The sequence below is a fragment of the Myxocyprinus asiaticus genome, chromosome 8, assembly GCF_019703515.2.
Source record: "Myxocyprinus asiaticus isolate MX2 ecotype Aquarium Trade chromosome 8, UBuf_Myxa_2, whole genome shotgun sequence".
In the NCBI taxonomy this organism is placed as follows: Eukaryota; Metazoa; Chordata; class Actinopteri; order Cypriniformes; family Catostomidae; genus Myxocyprinus; species Myxocyprinus asiaticus.
The window spans coordinates 36814285-36841045 of NC_059351.1; the positions used below are offsets into that span (position 1 = coordinate 36814285).

Here is a 26761-nt window from a genome sequence, read left to right on the forward strand (position 1 = left end):
GGGATACCCGGCGGAGGCGGTCCCATTGGGGTCCCCAAATCGCCCCCAGTGCTAGCCGCGCTGGCCTCAAACCCGTGGGTAAAAGGACCGAGGCGGGAGCCTCTGGGGTGGCTCGCTTCCTTACGAATGGCGAGCCGCGACTCGCAATGAGAATGTGACCATCCACGAACGCTGTCTCCGCGTGAGCAGTGCCCAGACACGAAAGACAGTGATCGTGACCGTTAGAAGGCAAGAGATAACGAGCACAACCAGGAATAACACACAATCGGAAAAGCATCTTTAAAAAGACGCGTCTTTAAAAAGACGTTCCGTGTGTGCGCTCTTTTAGAGAAATATATACTCTTTTAGAGGGGAAAAATGCTCTTTCAAAAAATATACTCTCTAGTTTTTCTGCCGAAGCGCCCAGGGGCGTTCTCTGCAGTGCACCAGTGCAGAGGGGGGAGAAGCCGCTGAAATGCGCCGTCAGATCCAGCAGGTGAATGAACAGTAGTATTCAGCTCAGCGAGCATGACCGTTCGGCTCCGAAGAGAAAATCTGAATGAGTGGTTGCATACCAGCTCCTTTTATACCCGTATGTTCGGGGGAGTGGCATGCAAATACCACTCGCCAATTTTCATTGGCCTTTTATCAAAGACCAGAGGTGTCTCGGGCTCCCAAGAGTGACCCCTAGTGTCACTACATCGACACAAACGTCGAGTGAGTGACAGATAGGGAACAATATTTTGCCATATTCACAGTGTTTGTAATTTTCAGACAAAACAACCTCTGAATGGCTTATATTTGTCAATGCATTTAAGCTGAAATAGAAGAAAGTATATTAATACTTAAAAAAATACACACATCACCTTTAAATAGTGTTATCAGTATTGCCATTTAATGATGGAAACCTGTTTAAAAAAAAAAAAAATTCATTACCAAAACCACTCTAGTCTAGTTCAAGGCCACATACACAATCATCCATTCAAGTTTGAAACCTCCATCAGTTTCTTATTTTTTATTTTTGAAGTCTATTTTCAGTGGAGGAAAACACCATTCCAGTGTGGATGAGAGACACAAGAGTAGCAAACTGTATGTGTTTTCAAGCGAAAATGGATTACTGTGGACGAGGCCTAAGGTGGTATTTACACTTCGCCAATTCATGTGTTTTTACTGATCGGATTGCTATCTGATTAAATAAGCACATTCCATTTAAACTTGGCCACATCAAAGTGTCTCCACCAAACTGATATACAATCCGATCTTCAGTTGCAATGCAATATGCAAATAAAATGGAGTTCACTTCCATGATTATGCTAATGCTGGGCAGCAAATTTAAAAGATATGATTTATTATTTGGTTAGATACATCATGCGCATCATCTGCACACGTTGTTTAGTTTTAGTGTTTAGTTTCAGTTTTGTCAGTGATCTGCATTAAATAATTGAAAAAAAAAAGTTCTGTCTTTCTTACAGTGTGCATCCCTTTCTTAATTTGTTATTATTTATTGTGAGATGCGAGTCCTATGCAAATACTTGGTTATTTTGGTTGTATTTTGCATTTTCCCTTTGCTGATGTGGCAATGTCTGGGTGGAGTGAAGTTTACATATGTGGCTTGAACCGCCAGATGCATTTACACTTGACCAAGTTCTGTTTGGAATGTGTCTCAAACCACCTCCAGAGGTGGATTTATATCAGTCTCGAATCCGTCTTAGAGGGCATTTACACTTGGTCTTTCCATGTTGGATAGCTATTCGATCAGCAAAAACGCATGAAGTGACCAAGTGCAAATACCCCCTAAGATAACTGTACAGATTTCAGTTGAATGGTTGTATTTAAAGTAAGGCCAAAAGACTATTTGATGCACAAAACTAGAATATGACAAAATATTTCAATGTAAATTGTTATTATAAAAAACACTTTAAACACACATCAGCAGACTTTAGAGCTTTAGAGACTTTTTGATTGGAATATATTTTGCTCTATTGGGAGTCTGTTTAATGCATATTTTTGTTTCCTTCACACTACTTCATAAGATTGACTTCTATTTTAGATTGACAGTTTACTTTTTATACAAGCAGTTTTTTTTTTTTTTTTCAAGACTTGGAAATTGTTGCATCTTTGAACTATGGTCCATTGATGCATAAAGCATGCTAACTGCAGTGCATAATAAAAAGGTGCTAGGCTCAGAAATGAAGACAAATCATATCACAAAGCATTAAGCACTTCACCAGCACAATATCCCCAGGGCTGCAACTGCATCTGCACAGAGAAGTGAATGATATGATGTTGAAATGGTGGATATAATTGGAAGGGAACTCTGTTTCTTCATATAGCTCAGTCTGTTGCTGCTTCTTTGAGGAATGATGAAGGAGATGGAAGCTGATAATTAATCTGTTCTATTCTATTCTATTCTATTCTATTCTATTCCAGACAGACAGGGATAATCTTTGTGTAGGGGATGGTCTGCTCATATCATATTATCAGGACTAATCAAACACTCCTTTACTGACATGAACATGGCCATTCTGAAAAATATAGCAATGAAGACAGATTTTTCATGACATGGGGGCTTCCGTTAAAAGCCTCAACCCCAACAGAGAGCAGTCATTATGGAGGAGATTGAGTTAGTTACTTGTTTGCATGTAAACAGAAATCTCTTGGAATGGTTTACTGAACACTTTGACCACTTGCTTCACTAATCTTTAAGGCACTCTGCTCTTGAGCTGATGGGTAAACTGCTTGCTGTACACAGGGCCCAAAAAGTATCTGGATACTTAACAATGTATGAATGTGATTGCATTAGATAACATAACAAACCAAGTAAAATCTGCAAATAAATGATGCTAGACATTTTATCAGAACTAAGTTCACTTTATTGGCCAATTTTCCAAATAAATTTATCCAACTCGTCCCAAGTCCTCTTTTAGTGGATGTATGAAGTCTACCTCTAATGATCACACAGGCGTCTCTGATGAGTAAACATGGGCTCAGATCGATAAAAGTAATTAAAAATTTAACTAAGTAATGTGAAGTTAGTTCTGAGAAAAGCATCACTTGCTTGCAGATTCCACTTGGTTTGATATTTTGTTATCTAATGCAATGACATTCATACATTACATGCATAAGTAATCAAGCACTTTTTGGGGGCACTGAATAATTGCTCTTAAAAAATGCAGTTCACATTTAAGATATTAACTTCTACATGATGATTTAAAGTCAACAGGGAAGGGATGTCTGCAGGGTACTGCCCACCCATGACAAAATTTAACACAACCCTATCAGGTGAACACACATGCCAAACAAGCTTCACATCAAATCTGTTGTTGACCTCATCCTGGCTACCGGCAGAAGTTATATTATTAAATCAGAAACACTGTCTGTGTTCCACACAAATCTGAAAGAGGGGTGGGGGGAGTTATGTAACAAGCTCTTGATAAGAGGAGGTCATACGAGATTACTCACAACTCTCCAGCTGCATTATGCACGTCTGCACATCCATGGGGAAATTCTTCAGATCCATCGGACACGAGAGCGTCAGAGTCAATCTAAAAATGTAATGAAAATGGCAGATTTTAGGAATCGCACACACATCTGGTTAAAAACACTTTCTTGTTTCTAATATGTCTTTTATTATTATGGTAATGTATTCATTGCCCAAGCATATCATTTAAATGTGCACAAATGTAAATGAAATTCCATGTACATCCTCTGAATTTGTTATGCTCAAATCCACGGCTCAGACAAAGAAGGGAATCAAAGAGGAATAGCTGTGAGTATCTAAAGCTGCATGAGCGGTGGGATTTCTGAACGAGGCCACTAAAGCAGAGGAGAGACGAGTCTGACAGCCGCAGATTGGCCATGTTTTAATTACACTCCTTTTCCCTCAGGGCACCACGTGGACTTCAGTCAGAGTGAATCCTCTGTCGTCTCACATCTGCGCAGCCTTCCGTCATCTCTCCTCAAAGCCACACATAATTTACTCTTCACTATTAACTTCCCATATGCCCTCATGCTGCTGCAGTGATATTGTCTTCCTATGGCTTTTTATGAACTGCATTGATTGATGTTTATTGACACTGTATTGTTTAGCCTGGCATTGACCAATTATGGAAGGGTTAGTTACATTTTAGTTCAAAGATAAATTAAATTATATGATTCAAGCATTCATTACCAGTGTTGGGGAAGCTACTTAGAAAGTGTAGTGTAATTACTCATATATTTAAAAAAAATCAAAAATTAAAATCAGGCTACTCTATTGGAAAAGCATTTACCTTCTCTACCTTAGGAGTATGATGTGCTACCAAACTCGATACTACCTGTAGGAAGTGGTCTGAGCTCGGTTGCAATGGAACTGTTTGCATGCGTAAGAAAGCAACATGTAGCCTACTCAGGTACTTCTGCATTTAAGCATAATTTAACGATTTAAGCATGATGACACACGTCCACCATGAGTGGCAGGGTAACATAAGCAATGCTGCAAATACATTGCTTGCAACCATCTGTCTCCTCAAAACAGACAGTTTTGAGCATCAGATATAGTCCCCTTCTTCAGGACATGCGTATCTGTTGAATTGTGGCATGTGACACACAGAGGAACAAGTGTCGTTCACTCTGGTGTGCATAATGACACCAAATTAATAGAAAAAACAAACAAACAAATATAGCGACCCACGTTGTTTTCTCCATCATATGCACACCAGGGGTCTGCAGCAAACGTACCCAGTGTGAAAACCACCTAAAAAAAGTATTTGTGTTGACTGTGTTACGCCATTCACAACTATAAATACAACTCACTTTTGGTGCCATCCTGTGGATATTTCACCTCAACAACACATCCAGTTTCATCCAATGGTTTCGAATTTTGGTAAGCACAGACCGATTTCATTAGCAGATCTTTCAGCCTCCTGATGCTGAATACACAGTGTGATCAGTCCGTATGTGTATTACAGGTAGCTAACATTTAAACAGTGATGTAGCATATTGTTGCCCTACCACTACTTGTGGCAAAAGTAGCTTGTTTTTAGAAAAGCTACACTGTTCTGAAAACAGCTGAACTATTGTCACACTACTGAAAAATGTTGAAAAATTAACTTCTTTTAGTTAGTTACGTCCCAACACCGATTGTAGACATTCTCATATGCTGGTTCTAAAGAATCTCACCTGATTGAATAGAGGACATTTCCATTTTTGAATATTCTCAAGAGCTTGTTGTCTGTGGTGACCTCATGGAAGTGCGCCCCCTTCTCGTTGGCAAAGAACAAATCAGGCTTCCAAATGGAGTCTAACATAGAGGGATCAAGGTCCAGAGAGTCATCCGGATACTCGCTGTAAGCTAACCGTGGGTCGTTCCACTGCTGCCGGAGGAAAATGTTCACTCTGTAATCCTGTGAGAAAAGTGAAAAGCTTTACATCAGTCAAGACTCAAGGCAAACAGCACACAGGAGAGGTAAAACATGCCTCTCTGCCAGTTCTAAATAAACATAATGGGTATTTTCATGTACAACCACTGCAAGTTATATGGAAATGAGCATCATTACTTAGATTCATGGTACAGTAACATGCTGTCTGAGATTCATAAACATTTAGCGCAGCACTTGCATTTGTACTGGTTTCTTTCATTACGGTATTCACTTTAAATAAATTATATATGGCGATTTCCCACTGACAATTAGATGTGCAGTTCAAGGGGTCAAGGTTTGGTAGGGCTGGGAATGGATTCCAAATAGAATCGATTCCGAGGCATTGGGAATCGAGAATCAACTCTAAAGCTTGGAATCGCTCCAAGGGAAATGGACTGATATGTTAATTTTCATGACCACTGAACTACTACACATTCCAGAATCCTTAACAGCACTAATTCAATTCACAAATGGATTATAAAATAACTTCAGCTTAACAATCATCAACCTGATTCTGAATCTTTTGCAGTTCGTCAGCCATAAAATGTGCTCCGTTTGTTTAAATCTGTATGACGCAATCGCACAAGCCCTTCAACACATCGGACAGCTGCTTTCCAGACCTATACTGTAGTCTACCAGTATTTTACTTTGGATAAAACTAATAATCCAATAAAATGCCAAATTTGTGTTGGAAAAGTGTTGTATATTAACAGTTTCACCGATGTTACAACACCTGTCTGCAACCAGGAGATGGCAGAGGAGGATCAAGTAACAGTGAGTTAGCTTCCAGGTTCACATCAATATATCGGTAGTTTAAAGTTTAAATGATGAATGAACTGCACTCATAAAAGCAAGAGTCTAACTCTTCCTATTCATTCTCAATATTATTACAGTAAGCCTATATATGCATATATATTATTTTTATTTATTTATTTTTTTTGCATATTTGTTTTTCATTCTTTTTAAACAATTTTACATTAAAATTATTCTATGAAATCAAATTCAACACCCAAATTTTAAATGTGCATTATGAATATTGTAATATTATATTAAATAAACAAGTACAATTTTTAAATAAAACTAAAGTGTATGTTTAGACATTTTTATTTGGTGTACAAAAGGTAGTGGATACTAATATAAACCTCTTTATAACAGGATCAACTAATGGGTGGTAACAGGCAATTTCAATGAAGTACCCTCAAATGTATCCTGATTGAAGTGTTGCACGTTGGGATGTGCATCTAGGACCAAATTTAATACTAGAATAGACCTATAAATAGTAAACGCCATTCATTCTATCACAGATAGTGCAAAATATGTTTAAAATGAGCTGTTTATTATGATATTTAACTTTACCTTTTTGAATGGAATCGACTCTTGGAATCGATTCCATCTTCGGAATAGACTCCAGAATTTCTGGAATCGAACAGCCCCCAGGTTTGGATGGTTAACAGGGGCAATTAGCCCCTACTGGTAGATGCTGTAACTACACTATTTAGCATGCATATCACTTTTGATGGTCCATTAAAAGTAGCTGTGTGTTCTGATGAAATAAAACTCTTGCAGGCAACAACTAAATTGCAAATATTTAATTATATTAAGAAAAAATAGACTTTTTCTGTGGGCTCTAAAAAGCATGTAATGGACTTCTGTATATATATATATATATATATAGATAGATAGATAGATATAGATAACGAAACACATGTAACGGGAATATGTATTTAAAATACAAAATATAAATAATTGTGTTCCACTACAGTTACAATTTAAATCATTGGTATTTAGAATACAGTTACATTCATAAAGTATTTTGATTACTGAAGAGATTACTTTGCATTTTATTGTCATTTGTTTCATTTAATATTTAGTGCTTTCAGATGGAAAACATTTATACATATAAATGATGCGATCCAAAGTGCATTTGAACAGCAGTGAAACACTTTCTTATGATGTGTTACATTCATACGAACAGACAGAGAAGTTTGGAGCAGAAGAAATAGAAATAAACCTTGTGTAAACTGTCAGCTTTACGCTAAGCTAAAATGCTATATCTAGCCATTTTACATGCACGTTACCAGGCACGATCATATTTTTTTATCAAGAAAATTCACGTAGGATCATAATTACTTTTTCCTAGTAAGACCTTTGATATTAGGGCAAAAATCATATTCTTGATAATAATTTTTTGTACTGTTTTCCTGTAAAAATATCTAAAAATAGATAAGATCAATTTGATTTATCTTGTTTTAGAAACAATACTGCATAAGATATTTAGGTTTTTCAGAGAATGTATTTTTAACATGTGTATTTTGTCGTACTGTACTGGCAGAGTTTTTATAGTCAAAACAAGTGAAAAAATCTACCAGTGTTGAAGAAGTAATCCAAAGTATTTAGAATACGTTACTGACTTTGAGTAATCTAACGGAATATGATACAAATGACATTTTACAGCATTTATTCTGTAATCTGTAGTGGAATACATTTAAAAAGTAATGCTACCAACCCTGTATATAGCAAATCAGCGCTGTCAGGATGAAAAGTGTTTAGTCACTTTTAGCTTAAAAATGTGCCCATGACAAATATGGTAGCATGCAAGGATGAATTCGGCAGACATACAGCTTCCATTGAGATGAATTGGAATGCAAACAGATACATCTCTTCTGGTATTATAGACCTCCTTGTTGTAATGTATTTCATCAGTATGAGCTTGTGACAGATCATTTAGCTCATATCAGGTACTGTAATATTTAAAAGCTTTTTTGATAATAAACACAACATAAGCCATGTTTACACCTCCAAAAAGTCTCCAATCTAATGGCTTGAAGAAACTCAATAATCTTGCTTATTAATTAGATCAGTTCTGGACTGCTGTATACTTTTATTTCCACTTTTTGCAAGAGAGAGCTTGCATTGTTTGCCGTGAAACACATGGCAGCCAAGAAAGCAAAATGTTTATGTAAGGATGCAATGGTTCTTTTTTCAATATGTGAACAATGTCAGAATATATTAGCATTATGTACGTATGTGCCACATTGGGGATTGCAAGCTTGTTTTTCTCCTTTCTTCTGTCAACCTGACTTGAAGACATATTATTAAATGCCATTTCATTTTCCTACATGACTGAGTTCTGAGGGGAAAATCTAAATCAATATAATATGATATAATTCAATTTTATATATGCCATAATTTTTATTGCATACAGTATAAGTAATAAAGTAAAACCTCAACAATAAGCTTGAAGACAGATTTCTGATGATGTGAAACTAATAAAAGCTGAAATAACTAAATGAAAAACTAAATCTGGGGAGATACTTCAAATTTTTGACATAAGTGTTTCTCTGTTTAAAAAATAAGAATATAGAAAACAATATGTATAGTCAGCCTGAATGTGCCTGAAAGCGACTGAGATAAACTAACACTAATAATGAATGGAAGGTGACAGTGCGTGGGTGATTCATTTTGAAAGGCAGCAAGCCGGACAAAGAACCAGGCAGTTTTAATATTGTATCTATGTCTTTCTAAATCACTAAAAGATCTTCATTTGAAAGTCTGTGTGTCTGAGTGCATGAGAATGAGTGGTTCAATGTGGTTGAAAAACTCCCAACTAAGTGTTTAAACTCTGCACATGTAGTTCCTCTGGGGAGAATGGACACAGTTAGTGACTTAGTAAACCTCATCTGTGTCAGATCTCTCACTTGTCAGCAGCCTGGCAAATGATGATCACACAGGAAATAAGTGTGTTAGTTGCCAAAAATTTTCCACCCAAAGTCAGACACAGTGTGTTGAATTCCGGACAAGCGCCACCATACACCACCACACTTTTGACATCACATCCCTTTTGATCTTGGGCTAGTGAGATATTACATTTGCACAGAAGTAAGTGAAAGAATATTGCTTTGGTCTCAGTACTGTCATGGATAGGGTTAGGTTTAGGGTTTGGTTTATGTATTGTATATTAATGTAATAATTGGGCTTTCAGTGCGATTAATCTGATAAAAAATACAGAGTGTCTATTTGCACCCTGGCGTAAATAGCATCTACCACACAGTGCAGCTATTTGCACCCCAATAGTCTGGTGGAACCACAGAAATATATGACAAACTAAACAATAGGTGTTGCTGCTGTGGTGTGGGGTGTGAAGACGGTGTGAATGTGTACTGTTGTCATAGCGACCGCAGTTCGAATCTGTATTTTGTCGCACTCTTTTTCCCACCCGATGTCCTGTTTCCACTCTTAATGTTTCCTTTAATACTACTTAAAATAATAGACAAAAATGAATATCATTGTTGATTTGATCGTAGTGATTTGGTCACGGTGGATGTCGAGGAGTGCAGAGAAGGGTTTGATCCAGAGGCAGGGTCTCTCGATCGCACTCGTTCCCACGGCTCGGCAACAATTGTGTGTAGATTGCATCACTGTATTACTAATATTATAGTAACCATGTTTTTTTTGGTAGAAACCATAGTTTTAATGCAATTAACTATGGTGTTAGTACAGTAATATAGTAATATTGTAACCATTGTTAATTTTGTGGTTACTGTAAATTTACTAAAAATACCATGGTGAAACCATGGTTACTGTAGTAAAACCAAGGTTATTTTTTCTAAGGTACAGTTAAGGTTAGATTTAGGGGTAGGGGTTAATGTAGTGTGTCTGTGGGACTCTTAATAAACACCATAAACACACTGCAGTTATGCCCATACTGTGTGTTAGTATTAAAATATGGGTGCAAATTGTATCTGACAATATTTACACCAGGGTGCAATTAGTGTTTACCATTATTTGAACCAGGGTGGGGTGCAATTAATATCTGCTACTGTTTGCACTGGTGTGTAAATAGCATATATCATTATTTGCACCAAGGTGCAAATAGCATCTGCCTAAAAAAAATAATGCATAAAAAAAAAACAACAACAATTAATCATGACCAGGGACCATAATAAGGAATGGTCACCTTCATGTTTTTACGAGGCTTAGTCAGCAGAGGACAGTAAGCACTACTCCAGCTGAACAGGCAATGCGCAGTTGCACAGACAACAAACCACACTTACTGGCAGCAGACAGCACAACATGAATACATGTTCTTGCAATTCTGAATGCACAGGTTTCTAAGTTTCAAACTACATTTAACCTAAAAACGCTGTTTATGATGCAAACACAACTACGTGTGATGCTACAAAAGTGTCCGTCTGATGCATGTATACTTACACAAGTCCTTAAAAAAGCTGTTATAATACGTCTACCCACGGACAGATTGTCGAGATCAATCAGTTCTCAAATTCAAAAAGCATAGACAGATTTTACCAGACAAAACATTCAACCTTATGTTGCCAATTTTCTGGTGAAATCAGTCTGAAATGTTTCAAGATGGAAGAAGCAGTGTGGTGATTAGCAGACAGAAGTAGAAACGTCAAAGCATCAGTGTTCTTCTCCACTTCACAGACCATCTAAAAACCACAGTGGTTTGCTGACAGAAACATAGCTGACGCACACAGATTAAAGATCACACAAGAGGCGAACATATCAGCTGATGATGCACGGCTTACTTTCATTATAGATGTCACATTGCTGCTTTGTCAATCTCGTACCAGCTTTGTCATCATCTCTGAGACTGATTTTGTCCTCTGCATATTTGTTTTTTTGCTGTCAGTGTGGAGGCGTCCAACAGGACCTGTGCAGCACATCTGCGATCACTCAACCCACTGCGGGCCTTCAGTAGCTCCATGGCAATCTCCAAACATCTGCCATGTGATTGCCTGCTCAAGCGGGACTCATTGGCATAAAGCGGGAATTTGCACCCATGCCAGCAACCCAGCGATAAATCACATCTCCATACAAGCATGTGAAAGTTCTGCTACTGCTGTTATGGACAGATAGCTCAGACATTGCACTCGTTACATTGGCAGTCGCTACTGAAACACTGAACTTGCATGTTGTCAGCATAACTGTTGGCAACTGTAAACCTAAATGTTGTCAGCAAAACTCAAAATGAGCAGTTTCAAGCAAAAATCTTCAGATATGAAAAACCACTCATTGATGTGGAGAAGGATAAAATCTATTAGTTTTATGTTGATTAAATGCAAAACATGAGCAAATGACCCTGTCATGTAAAGCAGCTAATAATCCTGAGATGGCACGCTACAGTCCCTTCTCCCAGACCTGTGATCGATTATGTTTTTAAACCATTTTTTGTCATTAGTTACTGTACTTAGCTGGGCTGCTAAGCTTTTAATAACTTTAATATGTCCAGCACATGGACAGGCAGATGTGGCATGATTCTAAAAGGCCAAAGGGTAATCGCAGTCAATATGGAAATCTGTTCAACAATAAACCCCTTAAGATGTTGTTTATAAAACAACAACAACTACAGTATGTTAGCTTAGACATTCATAACATCATAATTAGACAATAAACCACTGATGACATGAAGTAGTGCTGTGAAACACCCTTTTTGGAACCTTTACTTTTAAGAGTGTAGATTATAAGGATAGTAAATCAGAAAACAACTACAATCAAACATTACCAGGTTTTTTTGAATATATTTCTGGATGACATATGTTCATGATGTTCATGCATGGTCAGTGTCCAAAACACACTGTATGACAGTGGCCAGCAATGCTGGTCTTTTCAACAGGGCATCCTCTGCTTTTTTTATTAATGAAGAAATGTGAATGGTGGTACGTTATCATTATGAAGTGGGCTGTTCATCAGCTTTCCCCCATATGGATGGGAACTATAAGGTCTGTCCAGAATCCTGTTCAGTTAATGGAACACTCCTTGTTCCTGGATGTTAGGATTACCTCATGGCCCCAATGCTGAGGAGAGGCAATCTCGATGAGCCAGATGTTCAGGGTATGGAATCTAAGAAGGGTAGCTATAATCCATGTGACATATGGGGAAGCCTATCCAGAGAAAATGCCTTTACATGGGTAGCCAGGGACAATAAGTCGGGGGATATTGTTTACTACTGCACATGAGAACTCTCTTCAAGGTAGATTGTACCGAAATGTGTATTGTGTATCAGCTGCACTTAAGACTGTAATTGAGAGAACATGGTCAGAGTTTTGATACAATTCAGTGAAATAAATTATTTAAAATACATATTAACAATGTGTTTTAAATTAATTTGAAGTTAACATGTGTTTTAAACTAATGTGAAACATTGACATTTGATTTGAAGCTTTGAATCTAAGCCATCTCCATTTACAAACACAACCTAGTCATGAAGGTTAATACATGTATAACTACATTTTTGCAAACTAAGTTTTACGTGCTGCATTCTACGTTTAATTAACATTAGAGGTGCTACAACAGCTGTGCGTTTTATTCACTTTCACACAAATCATGAGTACAGCGGCTGAAAATTACTTTATAAATACTTGTTTGTGCTCTATTACTCACACACTGCTATGATATGATATCGAAACTTTACACCTTAACTGTACCATTTGAAAAACTATGCATTGTATTACAGACCCACCTACATTTACACATGAATTCCAATGTGCTCACCTCAAAGAGTGTTTGACTTTGGACTCAGGAAATCAAAATTCGAGCCCAGCCAAGCACACAAGTTGACATGTGAGATGAAAGTGTCACAGAAGCGACACAAAATGATCTGGTTGTTTCAGAAAATGTTCTTTCCGTGTCATTTTTAATTTGCTTTTAGGAGGGTGTATGTGTTGGTTAAGGGCAAGGATAAAGGGTTTCATTTAGGATACTACTGGTTAAGTTTAGGTTAAAGTTTTAGGATAGGGAGGTATGTTTTACTCATAAGACCTCTATCTAACATTTGCCTTAAACTTGTGTGATTATGACATAATTTCACTCGCTTTAGTCTCCCCTCACTGGACATTTCACTGGGAAACTGCAGTGAAATGTGTAATAAAGCACATCATTTCGTTTAGCAGAAATGCTGCTATGGTCACGTAATGTTCCTGAGACCAGACTATTCAAACACTATGAGTGATATTGGCCAACTAAAATGTTTTCGATGGTGTAAAACTTCTTTAAGAGTATATGCTGTCTTCTAGAACGGGACGGTTTGTGTTTCTACATGAGTTTGTTATCGGATCAACTTGTCTCTATGGATCCTCAGCCGTTTAGGGTGTGATTACCAGTTTTTATATGCAGCCACTTACAAAGTCGGTAATTGTATGATACCCATGGTCAGGTCAAGGAGAACTAGGGCTGTCAAATTAAAATTCGAATTTCGAATATTCGTCGAATTTAAAACAAATTTGCACATTCGAATGCAAAAACCGTGCATTCGAATTTTAGGTGTGTCAGGAGACACGCAAGACATGATGATGACGTAGGTGACACGGTTTGTTTTTGTTAGCCTATCCAGTTCAATCTATTAGATGCGGCACGGCTGAGTTGTTAATTTGAAAAATGCCGGAAAAAGAGAGTGAGGATTCGGAGTCGGAGAGGATCTTACATACACAAAAACATCTTAAAAGTGCTGTGTGGTGCTTCTTCGGTTTCTGGAGTATCGGAGGCGAAATTGTTGACAAAACCAAAGTCATTTGTAAGTTGTGTAAGAAACCGCTGCTATATCACTCCACAACATCTTTAGAACACACATGCAGTCTTCTCATCCCAAAGAGTTTTCTCGAGAATGTCATGACGAGGGGCCAGCATTAAAACAGTCCAGGGTATTACTGGCACATCGGTCAGAGCTGAGCATGTGTTTTCATCAGCTGGAAATATTGTCAACAAAAAACGCTCAGTGCTTGCTGCAGATCAAGTTGACCGTCTGGTGTTTTTGACAAACAATATGTAGATGTATGAGTGAGTGAATAGTTTCAGAATGACAGTTTGCCATTTTGTGTTAACATAATTGTATGTGTAAGTGAAACACATTCCTCTGTCTGTTGAAGCGTGTTTTCTCATATTACTGATGAACTTCCACTTACATGCACTTTTGTTACTCATTTTTCTTGCGTGCACTTTTAGGAAATTATATTTGATTTATGAACGATTGTTTAAAGCGTTATGCACTTTAAACAAAGTCATGTCATTTAATTTCAATAAAAAATGCGATGCTTGATTTGGTTTATATTTGCTCATTGCCCCTCTTGTGGGCTTAGGAGACAATACAGTACTTTTTTCCTCTAACATAAAGTAATGTCTTTAGAATTCGAATATAATTCTTAAGGAGAACCACAACCCCCCCCCCCCTTCCCAAAAGGTATGACATCCCCCTCCCGGTCCATTAAAGAGACAACTGCTTGCTCACCCTAAAAATCTAAATGTACACAAATACATTTACGCGTCCGGGGGTCCGAGGAACGGGTCCGGCAGCATACCATCTCGTCCAGCTCCGAAACCTCCCAGCTCTGGTCCTGGGCATGCGAAGATGCCAGTGAGTGCACACATGGAGATTTAACAGAAAGACAGCGGTGATGAAGCATTATCCCCATCAGGTGTGCTTCATTCACCGCTGACCAAACGAGGCTTATTAATTATGCACCTCTTCTCGCTCTCCCGCCCAAATCCCATCATGAGCCTGGCTGAAGGGTGACCATAAAAGGCAGGGCAACGATGACAAGCTGGAGGGGCGGATCATTCTGCCACACTCTTCAGATTTTAAAAGCTGTGCAGTTTAAGCCAGACTTAACATTGAAGAAATGTTCTCTCAAACCCCAGCTGGGCCACAGATGACAAAGAACAGTTAATTTGTTAATTTGATTAAATAACTAAGAAACTTAAGAGATGGTGAAATTCTTATTCCCTGTTTAAAGGAAGGAACATTTATGTAGAGAAGGAGACCATTCTGAGTGAGGGAAAAGCTTTGGCAAAAGCACAGTCTCTTCAGACATACAGTAATTACTTAAAAGTGAGTGTGCCATCTCACAGTGCATAACTTTCAGAGCAAGCTGTGGGAGGAAGGCGACAGGGCTCTCTCAGTGTGTGTATGTAGAATGGAATGTTGGGACACTTGTGGAGAGATGCTAAAAGCACGTCTCCTTGTTCCTATATGTAGATCTGGTGTGTACATAAATATGCATGTTTGTCTGTCTGCAAAGTATGACTTCGCCAGACATCAAAAAGAAAAAGCAACATTACGTGACATGCTTAGGGTTCCATTGCTGGGCACACCTGCAGCCTGTTTCTATTCAACCATGGTATCATACAGTATAATGAAAAAACTAGATCCCTATGGGAGAACTGCAGAAGTAAGAACAATATCTGCTCTCTGGCACTCACTTGCTGATTGCCTAGATGATTAAAGGTATGGCTACCTGTAGTCAACTTCCACAGACCCCAGTGCATCTAGGCTTAAAGGCTTTCTTCTGCATGAACTCTAGTCTGAACTTTTCTCCATTCTCTTGATTTAATTTACCCCATTCAGTTGTTGTTCACCTGCATTATTGTCTCCATTTCTGCTTGTGTAAACCCCTGGTGTGAACCTGCACTGCACTCTGCACAAAATACTTTTTAAATTTTTTTCCAGGTTCAAAATGAAGTTAATGAACACTGAAAGTTTCTTTTAAAGCACTAAGATGTGTTACTGTGCTATCAAGCATGTAAATCATTGCATTAATTATGCCTCTAGCTCACCAAACAATTTCACAATGCACTGCTTTAGACAAAGATCAGGTTCTGGGTAAATTAAAACTTAATGTGCTCATTAATCCATCATGTTGAAGAACTTCATATTACAAAATGACTCCCAGCAGCATTGTGCTACGGAAACACATTTGTGTCCCCTCTGCCATTTTCAGCCAGCGGACTCTTAACAGTGTCCCAAGGTCTTGCTCATAATCTGAATTTATATGTTGTATGACATGCATGCAAGTGGAAATGTTCCCTCTGTTCAAAGCACATGCTCTTTTAATGTCTGCTATTCCATTTCAGTTAAATCTTAGCTGCAGATTGTTATGACAGCCTCAATCAACACAGTGCTGATATTATTGCTATGATTTATAACTGGTAATCACCACTATGAGGCATTTGTGAAAATGTGCACAGAAAATCATACATCTTCTCTGTATTGGTAATACATACCATAGTTGTCTCAGCGATGGAGCCAAAACTGTTAATGAATATGTTGCATGAAACATTCACAGGTGGACCTGGAGAAAGAGGAGAGAAATAATTCATACATACAAACTCTATAAAAGTTTTATTTTCATTTGTTTTGTTTTGTTTTGTCCATTGATGTCTGCTGTTGGAGTATTTTTCTATCATTTAGGCAGTCATTGGTTAATCTGTATATGTAGATACATTTACATACAGTATGTGAACATATAACATATGTAGAAGTTTTCTACTTTCACTTAAATAACCTTTAATGCACACTTTAATGTATCCCGTTGAAATACGTCACATGCTTAGCTTTTAAAGCAATATTATCCATTGTGTTCTTTATTGCATACTTTCTGCCACAGAGAAAACTTTTCTTGATGTGTTACTTACCAATCCATGTCCTTACCAACACATGCACTGTCAGTGTGGGGAGGAAATGGTAGAGAGGAAATATGGGTAATTTGACAGACTGCTCCTCTAAATATTTGCCTCTTCACTAACAATATTGCTGTGAAGGAGGAACTCAGAACATAAATCTATTGATTCATTATGCATCTGTTTGTAGCACATCTTAATAAGGCTCCTGTCATTCATGATTCACCATCATTCCCTATTTTGAATATTACATTTTTCCAAAGCACTGTCCTAAGCCTTCCCAAACCACCATTCACTCTGACGAATAAGTGGCTTCTGTAAATGAGCTTCCGAGGGGAAGTCCTTTGCCAGCTTAATAATTTAAGAAAGCTGGGGCTGATTAATGGTTTTGGATGGTTTGGGTTCAGGGCCACTATGTAAGTGTATAATGGAAGACCATGTTCAGGGTCATAGCAAAAAAGTCTGGAGGCAACTGGAACCACCAGCTGTGCAATTTTATTACATAATCAGTTCATAGCATGAAACTGAATGTAGAGTCCCATCTGCGTCTGTTTTGTACCATATACAAAATAAATCTTGCAGGCACCAATTAACATTTTAGCTGATTGCTCTAATAAAATCAACAACAAGAAATGGGTTGGCTATTTTACAAAATAGCGGTTAATAACCACTAGAGTAAAGAAAGAACATCATATTTTCATCTCAAGAAAGGAGAGTAAAAAATAGGGAGAAAGGCTGTGTTTGTACTACCTTTAAAGTTGGGCCTAATTCTGGCATCATAACCTGAGGTTCTTCCCATGAGCTTGTCGAGGAAGTCAGAGGGTGACATGGGTACTGTTCTTCCTCGAGGGTTTTCTGGTTCTTTTGAAGCTACCAGACTGTTAAAAAAAAAAAAAAAAAAAAAGAGAGAGAGAGTGAGAGAGAGAGAGTGAGAGATGAAAAGGGGGGCAGATTTTAGCAAATTGGCTGCGACAATAACCAAGCCTACACATTTGTGGAGTTATACTAATGTCATCTGACATCACAATAAATATTCAGGTTTTCCATTTAAGGGAATGAGACAAGGCTGTAGAATAAGCACCCCTTATTCACCCCAGAATATGAAGGATAACAATTCAGATGATTTATGACTGCATGTTCAAATCTTCACCTATTTAACAAATAACAAATTGACCATCTTGAACATTAGATTAGCAAGGTATGAAGATGTCCATGTAAGAGATTTGTTATTGCACTGCATTATTGCAACCACTGTAGCAGAACACAGATATATTATCAAAGCTGTACCGTGTTTTGCATGCAACAACAATAACCATGCCTTTCAACATCATTCAAAATGACCTGACATAATTTTAATTGTGGTGACCTTAATGCACTCATAACAGAATAGTGTGTGCCAACCAATTGCAAGTGTACTAATCATGGATGGCAAATATAGAAAGAGGTGTATGTGTAGGCTCCATATTGACAAAACTCCATATTGTGCTGCACAAAGCAAAACTGTGCTGCCATATTTCCTGGAATACTTCCTCTTCCTTTGGGTATATATGTAGCCAATTGGAGAAATTTCATGTAATTTAATTCTAGTCATAAATTGGACATGGCCCCTTTAAGAACTGGAGTTTTGTGACACCTGCTTTTCGGCACTCTCCTGTTAGAGATGTGAGAATATGTATTGTGCAAGAGAGCTCCCGGTTTTGTTCATCGTTTGGTAATTCTTTGGGTAAATATAAAATTTCACACAAAATGCTGATAAATTGCATTAAATATGTGTTCAGAAGAGTCTGATGTTAAAACTGAGTGTTTGTTATTGATGATTTTTGAAGGATGCATATGGATTGCATGTGTGGAAATTGACTTTGTGCACATGCAAGGACTTGGTATGTAAATTTAGAATGATAATTTCTTATTTAGTGATTTACAGCCCTGAATGTTTTCCAGTTTAGTGAATAATTGTAATACATGTTAAATGTGAACATATGAGTGGTATTGTTGAAACTGCAATACATGTCTTTAAAGCCTGGTTAAAAATGCATAAAATGCTTTGAGAGATTTAAGCAAGTACTTAAATGCATAAAATGTTGTGACTGTTATAAGCATGTATTAAGGTGATGTATGCTGAAGCATATGGGTAGTCTAATGCCCTGTTTGTATTTTCATTTGACATTAGCCTCTACCATATTACATTTCTGTATTTCATTTTTGTATTTTCTGTATTCTTTTTTAGTTTTTTTTTTTTAAACAATACAGCTCCATTGACCGCTGTTTTCTTTTGTTTTTGTTTTTTTGTTTTGTTCATTTTTTACAGCCGTCAGATAAAACACCCCCAAAAATAATAACACTGGTTACATACTAGCCAACATATATACATATGCATGTTTGTGTGTGTCCAACCAGTCAGTTCTGCTGGGATAATTATCCAGGATAATATATATATATATATATATATATATATATATATATATATATATATATATATATATATAAAATAAAATGAGGTCACTAACGTTCAGTATCTGAAACATATTGCACCACATCCACACTTTGTAAAGTGCGAAAAAGTCTGTATGTACACATACTTACATATTTTGGTGCGGCTATCCTTATGAGTCTTCTCCATAGACATAATGATTTTTATACTGTACAAACTATATATTCTATCCCCAAAACCTAACCCTACCCCTAAACCTAACCCTCACAAAAAACTTTCTGCATTTTTACATTTTCAAAAAAACATTGTTTAGTATGTTTTTTTAAGTGATTTGAATTATTGGGACACTAGAAATGTCCTCATAAACCACATTTATATCATAATACCCTTGTAATTACCAGTTTGTAACCTAAAAAAACGTCCTCGTAAACCACCCAAACCCACCCACACACATGCATACACACACACACACACACACCAGAGGTAGCATTAGGTGGGAATCGTGATCACAAAGTTCAAAGTTTGCAAGCAAGCTTTGATAATATACTGTATTACTGAAAATATACACATTTTTTAAATACTAATAATGATATCAAAAACACACTAAATGTGCCAATGCAAAGTAGATCAAAAGAACAATAGTAATATTTATAAATTTGTTTATCTATAATACTAGTTAGTGTGTGTGTGTTATTCAACCCTGAATTATCGTTCACCTATGATTTTTTGTTAGATTTATGTAACGTAATATCAGTGCAATGAACTGAGCATGAACTGAGATTTGGTTACATATAATTTAATCTGTGACATTTACCTCACTCTTGTCTTAGGCAATGTGATGAGAGTGTGTCTATTAAAATGCTTCTTTATGTTGCTGAAGCATAGCTGTTATCATCTCACAGTCTTTGCTGACTATAGGTCAAAGGTTAGGCTGGGAGATTAGGATAAAAAGCATGTGAGCTCTCCGAGGACATGATTACTGACACTCGCTGCTCTGTCCCACAAAATCACCCAGTGAGGGGAGCATACAGCTGGAGCGTGCACACACACACACACACACACACACACACACACACACACACACACACACACACACACACACACCAACTGCTTTGATCAGCATGGATCGGCTTTGCTTGCCACTGTTGGCACTGGCATTCCTCTAAGCTTTCTGTTGCCAGTTATTATCTTGTTTTCTCTTCCTCATGTTTTCTTTGGCTTTGAGTTCTGTTGTTTTTGTTTCAAAACTCTGGAAGAAAGTGAAACCAGACCAGTTTGAAGAAAAACAGTAATGAATGAAACTTGAGGGGATTGTAGTTTTTCTCTATACTTGGCTATAGCAGCATAGAGGATTAATCTGATTTGCTCTCTAACTTGAATCAATGGCAAAATGCAGATGATGAAGACAGTGCTTCCACACAGAAGCGTCATTCCCAAATAAAGTAAGGGGCCACTTCAGTTTTTTGAGCTAAGTGTATTTTCTTGTTTCATTATAATTCCCCCTCCATGTAGCACAAAAGAAGTTATAAACATTTCAAAGCTACTCTTTTCCATTCACTGAAAATACATAGTGATCCCTGCTGTTTAGTTGCAATTATATATATATATATATATATATATATATATATATATATATATATATATATATATATTAACTTTGTCATTCAATTAAATATGTGTATCAAACTAATTAAATGCCGATTAATTAATCACATTAATCAAATAAAAATATTTGCTGAGAAAGGCCCTCAAATAACAATAATTTCATATATATTGATTAAAGGGGTCAAGACATGAGGAGTCAAACTTTCCTTGATCTTTTGACATATGAGAGTTCATTGTCCTATAATAACATACTGTAAGTTTCAGAACTCAAAACTTCCTCACTGAAAAAAGAGCATGTGCCAAAACGACTCGTTTCTTCCTCCACATTGTGATGTTACACTGTGGTAGACATTTTGCATCAGACCGCCTCCACAACAACACATCAACACCTACTTTACTTTATCACCTACGTAGCCCCACCCAGTAGCTGTGAGTAGTGAGATGGCAATGATAGATCAGGTCAGTCAAGAGTATATTGTATTTAAAAAAAAAAAAAAGAAAGAAAATACGGTAATGAAATACGGTAGAGGCTAATGTGAAATGAAAATACAAACAAGGCATTAGCCTACCCTTATGCTTCTGTAGGGCTTTACACAGTTGTTTAGATCAGTGTTACTATCAGAAATAATTAATAATTATTTCTTTAGTTATTAATTCTTATTTAAATCAATTAATTGAATATAACACATTAAAACTTCATATGGGGCTCCAGTAAATGTAGTGCGCTACGTTTAGGAGCGGGTTTGGTTATTAGCAATAATTAAGAATTATCAAAGATAATTACTAATTATTAAAATCAATAGAACATTGATGAGAATCAACGTTAGCTTTTTTTAATCCTTTAAATCAACAAATATCAAAGATAATCACTAATCATTAACATCGATGAAACATTAATTAAAATTAACACTAGCTTATTTAACATTCCAATTCAACAATCATCAAAGATAATTATCAATTATCAAAAATCAATAGAATATTAATAAGGATTAACATTGATGGGACACCACCCTGGAATCAGGGACTAATAACCAGATAGTATAACAGTCTCAATATTAGATTGTTTTCTTAGGAAAATTGACATCCGAAGAATATCGATTTTCGGGGAAAAAACAATGAATGAAGGCTTGAATCCGAGCACTGATATCCCATCAGCATGACACAGGTGTATGCAAAACAAACCAAAACACTTCCCTTTGTAATATAACAAAGTTTATTTATGTAGTAATATCAATTAATAATTAATACAATGCTGTCAATAAACTTCCGACTTACAACTACAAACTAAACAGTGATATGATTAGATATGAAAATCAAAATAATCCTATAACACATGAGGGTGTGCGTGTGTGTGAGAGCGAGTGTGTGTGTGTAAGGAGGGACGCACACAAAATGGCGGACGTGACTCTCGTGGAGAGTATGTCACACGAGACTTCCGGCCAGGGAATATGGCCGCGAATGTGGGCGGAGAGAAACCAGTCTACAAGTTACCGCGTGTATCCGCTTGTATGATAGCTTAGGAACAAAGCTGAGCTTTATCACGAAGCTATCTACTAGCCAAAAATGTGTCCGAGAATGTTTGTGAGGGATCTCGCATGCACGTGTGTGTGGTTAGTATGAGAGAGAGAGAGAGAGAGAATTAAGTGAAGGCCCCAAAGCCGGCTCGTAAACTGTCCCGCGTTCTTTGATTCTTTAATGGATAAACTTGCTGGTCTCACCCGCGATGACGGAAATGCACAACAGCCCAATGTGGTTGGACCACAATACAGCAAATCAAATTCGTGATAATTAATACCCTGAGTATTAATAATGAGCGGAAATGGCGGTCTGTATACTGTACAAGCAATAACCTTGGTACACAGGAATAACACACTATAATATTCTGTCTCTGCCCAGATGTAAACCTCTTACTTGAATCGCATGAGGATGCAGAATATGTGTTCATCCGTCCTTTAACTCAGACTCGGTTCCTCGAGGCTCGGGTGATGATGGAGCGCCGTTTCCTCGCTCTTTCAGTGGGTGGTACGGCTGCTGATTCTCGGCGGGCTGGCGGAGAAATCAGCGACGTTGACTTGATTGAAGAGGGAAGAGAAATCTTTTCTCTTCACTTCTGCAGGCAAACGGATGAAGATGCGGATTGCTCGGCGGTCTCCTTCGGATCCATTAGAGTGTTCGGTGGAACACAGAGTAATCTCAACTCGTCCAGCGAGATGAAGATTGTATGGCCACAGTTTCAAGTCGGACGTTACTTCCTTGTGCCACGAGGCTGCACCTGAGAGCAGCGATGAGCTGCGTCTACACACGGCGAGCAAAGTTGCTGGAAGCAAATCCCGGAAGCATTTCAGAGGTATTTCTACTCCTGATGATGTCATGGTTGAGGTGCGTTCTGTTGTGTGCCTCATCCAATAGGAGTTGAGAGTCCGATCCTTTAGTGAGCAAGGCTTCATGGGATTTGTAGTCTGTTTTGGACTCCCTTTGTTTGATTTTGGTGCGATTTTATCAGTAAAATTTATGACCTGGTATGTGGGGGCCTGTGTTAGGCCTGCCTTTGTCTTCTATCTTACGCTCAAAGCATTTTAAGCATTTTTAACCAGGCTTTAAGGACATGTATAACAGTTTAAAACAATACAATTTCTCATTACACATGTTCAATTAACTGGAAAACACCCTGGGCCATAAATCATTTAATAAGATATTATTAATTCTAAATTTACATTCCCAGTCCTCGCATGTTTGCAAAGCGTGGTCAAACTCCAAACAATTTTTGGCTGTCACAAATCACTTCCTGTTCCGGTTGCTGCCGGCACGCTGCACAAGTCTGTTTGTTTGTAGCTTGCTAGCCTGCTTAGCATTGCTTATTCCTCCATGCTCACCTTTGCCATTTTACCACGTGCCTAGTTTTTTTCCCGCTTTATTTTCTTTTCTCCTCTTGTCTACATCTCACATTTCAACTGCATGCATTCATTTTCTCCTCTGTGGTTAGATGGATTATTGCATCAGTCTCAAACATCTGCTGATCAGGAACTAACACAACAAAAGCAAACAATTGCATGAGGGATTCACATCAATCTCAAACCCTCGCCACTCAAGAACAACCATAACAACAACAACAACAACAACAAACAAGTGCGGTAAGTCATGGCATCTGCTCATATTATTGCTTCCTGCATTGCATGCCACATATTTACTATAGCTTCTTCCATCAGCAGTGAGGGGATTACATGTGATTAATGTAAGGAATTTGTCAGGCTGACGGAGAAGTTTAATGTGTTAGAGACACGCATCTGAACGCTAGTGGAGGTCAGTGAGAAAGAGAAGCAGGTAGATATTGTTTCGGATGCGGGTAGAACAGCAAGCAAAACAACACACTTTGGTTCCGGCTGTAGAGCCCTCGCAGCAGGGTGTTTGGGTGACGTCTCGGCGACATACTTGCTCAGCAAATCGACACCACTCTCCCGTTCCTGTTAGGGTTTCCAACTGATTCTCCCCACTCAGTGATGCACCCACTGAGAATAATGTTGCAAGAGTCCTGGTTTCCGGAGATAAGGAACATGGAAATAGAGTCTCCAGCCACTATTTTTAAATGCTTTTCCAGAGCCACAGCATCTGATATCAGATCAAATTTACAAATGCTGGCTAATGCTAAATGTAGATTTTCTAAAATTGTTATTCATGTCAGCACTAACGATTCCCGGCTTTGCCAGTCAGAGATCACTACCGATAATGTTAAAGAGGTGTGTGAACTTGGAAAAATGATCTCAGACACTGTAATATGCTCCGCCCCCCTCCCTGCTCATCGTAGTGACGAGGTTTATAGATTAGTGTCACTGAATGGCTGGATGTCTGAGTGGTGTCTGGAGAATAGCATAGGAGAATAGCATAGGCAATTGGAAGAGTTTTTCGGGTAGACTTGACCTGCTAAAGAGAGATGGACTCCATCCCTTCAGGGAAGGTGCCACTATCCTCTCAAGTAATTTGGCTCATAGTTTTAATAGTGATAATATTTGACTAACTGGGGCCCAGGTCAGGAAGCAGACAAACTGGTTAATCCGAACATCTGCTAGCTGCCTTGAGACATCACACAGGTCACATAAACTACAACAAATAGAGACTGTATCACCTAGATATCATATAGAGACTGTGTCTGTTCCCCGAACTACCAAACACAAACCCCTTACTAAATCAATTAGAAAAAATGTGATTACGGTAAAACTTGAAAATAACAAAAAATTGAAGATAAACATGATATAAAGGTAGGGCTCCTAAACATTTGATCTCTTTTAACCAAAGCACTAATTGTAAATACAATTATTACAGATCATAGTTTGGATGCACTCTGTTTGACTGAAACCTGGCTTAAACCAGATGAATATATTAGTTTAAATGAATCTAATCACTCAGGTTATTGTTATAAACATGAGCCTCGTCTAAAGGGTCGAGGAGGAGATGTTGCTGTAATTTACAGTGAAGTTTTTGGTGTTAATCAGAGGACAGGATATAACTTTAAGTCTTTAATTCTTAATGTAACACTGTCAGATACAATTAAGAAATTTCTATCATCTTCTGCGCTTGCTACAGTATATAGATCACCTGAGCCGTATTCTGATTTCCATGGTGAATTTGCAAATTTTCTGTCAGATCTAGTAGTTACTGTGGATAGAGCTTTAATTCTTGGTGACTTCAACATTCACATAGATAATGAAAATGATACATTGGGATTAGCATTTATCGATATTCTAAACTCTCTTGGAGTCAGACAAAATGTGACAGGAACAATTCATCGCCATACTCATACGCTAGATATAATTCTGTCATGTGGAGTTGATATTGCTTCTATAGAAATTCTGTCGCAGAGCGATGACATCTCAGATCATTACCTCATCTCTTGTATGCTGCAATCAGCTAATGTTACTCAATCTACACCATGCTATCGTTCAGGTAGAACTATTCTTTCGACCATTAAAGATAGCTTGACTAGTAATCTTCCAGATTTATCTCATATACTAAGTAAGCCAAAAAGTCTAGAAGAACTTGAAGTAATATCAGAAAATATAAATACAGTCTTCTCTAGCACTCTTGATAGTGTCACCCCCTTCGATTAAAGAAAATTAAAGAAAAAAGCCCCTCACCATGGTACAATGATCACACTCATGCACTCAAGAGAGCAGCTCAGAAAATGGAGCACAAGTGGAAGAATACAAATTTAGAGGTATTTCGTGGTGCATGGAAGGATAGTGTCTGTAGCCACAGGCAGGCACTAAATCTGCCAGGTCAGCATATTTTAAAAAATCAAAATATTTCAAACTCATAAAAAATAACCAAAACAATCGTAGGTGTTTATTCAGTACTGTGGCTAAATTGGTTAGGAATAAAGCCTCGACTGAACCACATATTCCGTTGCAGTACAATAGTACTGACTTCATGAATTTCTTTACTGATAAAATTGAAATAATCAGAAATAAAATTGGAATTATGCAATCATCTGTCACAGTACTACAGAAAACAGTAACTCATAATTTTACTCATGAGCAACTTCAATCCTTCGCTGTCATAGGTCATGAAGAGCTAACAAAACTCATCGAAACATCAAAAGCCACAACATGTATGTTAGATCCAATACTAAATAAGCTCTTAAAAGTAATATTCCATGTAATCTCAGAACCTATTCTTAATATTATTAACTCCTCACTATCCTTAGGACATGTCCCAAGAAACTTTAAAATGGCAGTTATCAAACTGCTTATTAAGAAGCCTCAGCTTCTAGAAAATGGCTAATTAGAGACTGATTTCAAATCTCCCTTTTATGTTGAAAATACTAGAAAAAGTAGTGTCCTCCCAACTATGTTGATTTCTATAGAGAAATAGTATATATTAACAATTTCAGTCAGGATTTAGGCCCCATCACAGTACAGAGACTGCACTTATCAGAGTTACA

General features: G+C 37.6%; 1 protein-coding gene across 2 annotated transcripts in view; it reads right to left on the reverse strand.

The window, feature by feature from the left end:
* The window catches only part of LOC127445456 (glycine receptor subunit alpha-3-like), an 86891-nt gene that overhangs the window by 27287 nt on the left and 32843 nt on the right, over positions 1–26761 (reverse strand). For both annotated transcript variants that reach the window (XM_051705547.1, XM_051705546.1), the window contains exons 2-5: positions 17541–17668; positions 16395–16462; positions 5140–5363; positions 3442–3524 (exon numbers count right to left, since the gene is read on the reverse strand). In XM_051705547.1, coding sequence (XP_051561507.1) covers positions 3442–3524; positions 5140–5363; positions 16395–16462; positions 17541–17668 — 503 coding nt within the window. The remainder of the gene's footprint in view (positions 1–3441; positions 3525–5139; positions 5364–16394; positions 16463–17540; positions 17669–26761) is intronic.